Genomic DNA, 5937 nt, shown 5'->3' on the forward strand with positions numbered 1-5937 from the left:
GTGTGTGTGTGTGTGTGTGCACAGTGTAGAGAATCGATAAACTAAGAAAAAAAGTCCTATAGAGATATCTTGTTTTTGCCGTTTTAGAAAAAAATCACAAAAAAGACAAACATATTTAGTTTTCAGTAAAGTCAGACGGGTTCTAACTCAGGTCATTTGAAGAGGATGAGAGGTTCTCTGCGGCGCGGGAGAGGTAGGTGCGCAGAAAGGGGAGGGAATGGTGTCATGGAGGCAAGGGAAAAAAATGACGTTACAGTGGGTGGCGTCATTGGGTGAAGGAGATGACATTACGGGGAATGATGTTACGGGGCGAAAGAGAAGGAGGATGTGCGGGGGATAAAAATAATATCAATTGATGCGGGGTAATTGATGTGCGGTATCGCGGGAAATTACAGCGCACAAGATGTATGGAAAATTACGTCCGCGTTGCGGTTCGTCGAATCACGCGGAATCAGTGGATATCAGGCGTGGTCCGCCGATTCTCACCGCGCGTTATATTTACCATGTATACTTATCATTTATATGTATCGTCTCTTCTACGTATCACCATCTTTTTTTCGCACGCGAAATATTTTAATTATTTATTTTATTATGTTATATTTTACTTTTTTTAATAATTCGAACGCACTGTGTAATAATAACAGCACGATTTGTTTATATTGTTGAGTGCGATAGTATCGCGATATCGCAGAGATAAGGTGGATGAACGAAGAACAATGGGAAGAAAGAAGGAATAGCAGAAACGAATAATTTTCTGAACACTGAGATATTTATTTACAACACATTCAATATTTATACCTACTGTCTCTTTCTCCTCCTTCGCAACTTCTTATTCTTCCAGGTACGAATTCCTTTTGCAATTACTCGTATACGCAAAGATTTTTATTTGATCGCAGACTCGCGTAATTATAAGAGTGCAATGATACGTAACGCTATAATACGGTCACGCGCTATATGATCTAATATCGCTGAGATAAAGAATGGAAGGATGGAAGGAAGAAAGTTAGTAAATGCGAGTAATGAGTTTATATATTTATATTTATTTTTACATATTTTCTTTTTATCTTAATATTAAGTGTACAACTTTGCTTCCGCCGTTTTTTTTCCGAAATTTGAGGCTTTATTGTAAAAAAACTGGTTATAAATTTATGATTCAAAGTATTGTCCATCGCTGGCTACTACTTTCTCCCATCTTTCGGGTAGCGTACGAATCCCGCGTCGAAAAAACTGGTCATCTTTTGATCATCTATCCACGAATCGATCCAATTTTTTACTTCTTCATAAGACCGGAAGTGCTAGTCAGCCAGGCCATTGATCGAAACAAATGATAGTCAGAGGGAGCAACGTCTGGAGAATACGGGGGTAGGACTTCCCATTTCAACGTTTCCAAGTATGTCTTGACCACTTTCGCAACATGGGGTCGAGCATTGCTGCAAAATCACTTTATGTATTGTGTCTTTCGTTATATTGCGGCCGTTTGTCTTTCAATGCTCGGCTCAAACGCATCAATTGCGTTCGATACCGATCACGTGTGATTGTTTCAGTCGGTTTTAACAGTTCATAATACACTACGCCGAGCTGGTCTCACCAAATACAGAGCATGACTTTGGAGCCGTGAATATTCGGTTTGGCCGTCGACGTGGAAGCATAGCCGGGAAACTCCCCATGATTTTCTGCGCTTGGGATTATCGTAATGAACTCATTTTTCGTCCCCAGTCACAATGTGAAGCAGAAATCCCTTCCGTCTTTGCCTTTCAAGCAGCTGTTCACAAGCAAACAAACGCCGTTCAACATCTCTCGGCTTCAATTCGTACGGCACCCAATTTCCTTGCTTCTGAATCATTCCCATGGCTTTGAGGAGTTGAAATGGCTTATTGAGTCACTCCCAATGATCGTGCCAATTCTTCTTGATTTTGACACGAGTCTTGCTCAAGTAATGCCTCCAATTCTGCATCTTCGAAAACCTTCTCTCTTCCTCCGTTATGCCGGTCTTCGACGTCAAAATCACCGTTCTTGAAGCGTTGAAACCACTCACGACACGTTCTTTCACTAATAGCGGCCTCATCATAAGTATTTGAGAGCATTCGATGAGCCTTAGCCGCAGATTTCTTCATATTGAAGCAAAAAATTAAAACCTCCCGCAAATGACGAGAATTTGGCTCGTAAACTGACATTTTCAATCGAGAATAACTTTATGATGCAGACACAAATCGACTAATGTTTCTATGGGGTTATGTTGACAGATGCCCAAGTTTATTGTATGACGTTTATGATCTATTTATTTCGACCACCACTTACCGCTAAAGCCATCTATAGGAAAACGGAAGCAAAGTTGTACATCTAATATATAAAAAAGCAAACATTAGGTTTAGATAGACAAAGCGATGTAGACTAATTACCGGATAATTACTTCCACAAAGTACAAATAAAAAAAATTATTACAGTACAAATAACATTATATATAATAAAAAAGTTATTATAGTACAAATATTACTAATATATAATAAGATAATAAGAATTCATTACATATACGGTCAGTAAATTATGATTTCCTAAGGACAATTCTAGTATTCTTAAGGAAACTCTAAGGCTAAGTACTACATGACAAAAACTAGGGATGCGTCGGTTCTTAAAATTACCGGATACTGGATATCGGATATCCGGACAAAATGTAACATCGAATATCCAGTACCCAGTCGGATATCGGAGAAGACAATTTCTTCAAGTCGGATATCCGACATTTTCCGGATATGCGATCGGATTCCGAGTTAGTGTCTTCTAAAAAAAAAGAAGGCTTGCATAAAAGGATTGTAATTTTGCAATGTATAAAATATTATTTATTATAGCATCATGAATATGCATACTTATTTCTAGAACATTTGTGTAAGAAAAAAATCAACAATTTAATGATATTAAATTTCAACTAGATATATTCCCGGATACTATTGATATTTAGCTGTCAATCGGATATTAAAAAGATACCGGATAATATCGGGTATTGGATACTTTTTGGATACATATCCGATGCAAAATAAAAGTCAATCCAGAAATTATTGTAATTAAGATCAAATGCGATATTGAATATGTTAAAAAATTTATATATGTGAAATATTCATTGTAAATTTTATATATAGTTCATAAAGGAAGATCGTATTAAAGGTCTAAACGTTTGTATATTGTTTAGTGTATTTATATTGCAGGGATTTGGCTGGACCGAAACCGGATTGTAACCGTTATTTTTTCGGACTGAAACCAATAACCGGATCGAAACATTGCAGGCTAATGGATCGAAATGATATTCGGACTAAAAATGTTTTTCGGTTCAGTTTCTGTCCAGATTTTAGTTTGAATTTTTTAATTTCTTTGATATGGATCATCGAGTCAATTGTGTTACACAGCAACTACTCAAAGTCTTAAAGCAATATTACAGGATGTTTACGGAGTGTTATTTTCTTATTTTCTTCCTTGATTATGATAATTTATGTAAGATTAATATGTTATTCTATAGAAAATTATCAACAAGCTGTAAACAGAAAGAACTAGTTAAAACATTGCGAATTGTTAACATTGATGTCACAGAAGAAAAAAGTCACAGAAGAAAAAGCAGCAAAGAAAAGAAAGAAATGATTACTCATCTTCCGTTCCAAATTTCTGTTAAGCGAATTTTTACATTTAAGGAGTAAAAAAATCAATTTTTTTGCTTTCTTTGAAAGCTTATAATTATTTATAATCTTAAAAATATTCCACGTTTTTTGGGAGAAACAAAAATTATTCAAAACATATAAAATAAAATGATGTGGTATTTAGGGCCGCTTGATTGATTCAACAAATTATTCAAAATTGCGCATGCCAATCAATTGTTATAACCAGTGCTGACCATTATTTATATTCAAACTTTCGAGACTATTCTAAAACGTTTCTATCCAATGGATGGAAATGGAGCAGAGTTTTCATTCCCTTCTCACTTTTATTTCTAACGGAAAGGTACTTGTATTAAAATGTTTCAAAACTTTAAACGCGTTTTTCTCGAAATCATGTCGTTAATATGATGATCTATGATTCCAAAAAAACTGTTAGTCCGACTTCTATTTTTACAATTATATTCAGAGGAAATATCATTACCGTCTGAACTAGAATTAATAGTCTACGTTAATTTTTTCTATTTTTTTGGAAGATCAAAAAAGAAAAAAAAATGAGCAAAATTCGAATCATTTTTTCAAACTGTCGACATTTTGAAAATATGCATGTGATATTAATTATCCTAGTTCAGGCGAGAATTACAAATCTACTCATTAAGAAAAACTCCACTTTTTGTTTACAGACCAACAATACCACTCTTATACATTTATTATCGTTTGTTCGGGGTGTAAGTCTAATGCAAACCTTCAGTGCGATTTTATTACTATAATACTTTATAAAAAATAAACATTAAAAAAATTTTTTTTACATGTATGCACTTTCTAGCTTATGTATTATTTTGAAATATACTTAAATTTTTTTTCATTAAAATTCAATAAAATTTTTATTCATTAAAAAAATTCACAAAAAATACCTTTAAGAACGATAATCATATGTCCCCTTAAAAATGTTTCTTTCAATAAACGTGAATTTTTATATATATTTATGCAATTTATGCTTATTATATTATCTTTTTCTACAATAGATAATCATACACCCATAACTGTAACAAAAAAAAATTGAAATTTAAACGGTTACCCTGAAAATTTTTTTCAGAATTTTTCATATAATTAGAATTTCTATATAATTTTTCAAAATTTCTCTATAATTTTATAACTTTTTCACATTTTTTATATGAATTAGAACATTTCTCAGAAAATCTTCATTTTTTCTCAGGATTTTTCATATATGTTAATTATGAAATATCGTAAAATTTTTAAGATTTTTGTAAGTATAATTTCTGAAGAAATGTTACAAAATCTAAAAAATTTAAAAATACTTTTTAAAAATTATGGGATGAGAAATTTCAGAATATTTTAAAATTCACTTGTATGAGAAGTTCTGAAAAAAGATGTAAACTTTCCGAATATTTCTGAGTATTTCTAAAGAATGTTCCAATTCATATAAAAATTATGAGAAAAATTTTCACCAGAGTACGGTCACAGTTGTCGATAAAAGAGTTGAAAACGCTTGGATTTCGAATTTTTCCGAAATCGAAAAAGATCGAAAAAGATTGAAATCGTTATCTGGTAAAAGGATCAGAATCGGAACCAAAATAAAAAATTTAATACAGCCTCTGATCGTGATCGTAACTGGACCGAAATGAAATTTTGGTCCGAGTTCCTGTAGACAATATAATATAACATTAGCACAAAACTTGTTAGGCTCAGATAGCTCTTTTCATTACACAATTTCGAAAACAAATATTCTTTACATTATCATTCATTTCTAGCATTTCGGACAAAATTAAAAACTAATTAAAAGACTTTCTTATATTCTCTAAGATTCTTACTGTGTTTTTGTTCAGTATGTTCTCATACAGTATAACATTTTGTGATTATGACAAATTGGAATAAAAGAATAATCGAAGAAGAATTAGCTTTTAATTTTGATTGTTACTTGAAGTTCAAGGATATTGCAATGATTGCTCGAATGAGAATGTCATAGCTTATACAAATGTGATGTCCATCCATCGCGGCAAGTGGAAATGACAAAGTAATGACTTAGTAATAGAAATAATTATTTAGAAAATTGATAATTATATTAGATGTACAACTTTGCTTCCGCCGTTTTCCTATAGATGACTTTAGCGGTAAGTGGTGGTCGAAATAAATAGATCATAGACGTCATACAATAAACTTGGACATCTGTCAACATAATCCCATAGAAACATTAGTCGATTTGTGTCTGCATCATAAAGTTATTCTCGATTGAAAATGTCAGTTTACGAGTCAAATTCTCGTCATTTGAGGGAGGTTT

The 5937-nt window shown here is 32.7% G+C and overlaps 1 protein-coding gene across 1 annotated transcript in view; it reads left to right on the top strand.

Annotated features, from left to right (window-relative positions):
• Positions 1–2617: 2617 nt before the first annotated feature.
• The window catches only part of LOC105625002 (histone-lysine N-methyltransferase SETMAR-like), a 7098-nt gene continuing 3778 nt past the window's right edge, over positions 2618–5937 (top strand). The window contains exon 1 of the mRNA XM_012206342.1: positions 2618–2767. Coding sequence (XP_012061732.1) covers positions 2618–2767 — 150 coding nt within the window. The remainder of the gene's footprint in view (positions 2768–5937) is intronic.

The sequence above is a fragment of the Atta cephalotes genome (genome assembly GCF_000143395.1).
Source record: "Atta cephalotes unplaced genomic scaffold scaffold00101, whole genome shotgun sequence".
NCBI classification, from domain to species: domain Eukaryota; kingdom Metazoa; phylum Arthropoda; class Insecta; order Hymenoptera; family Formicidae; genus Atta; species Atta cephalotes.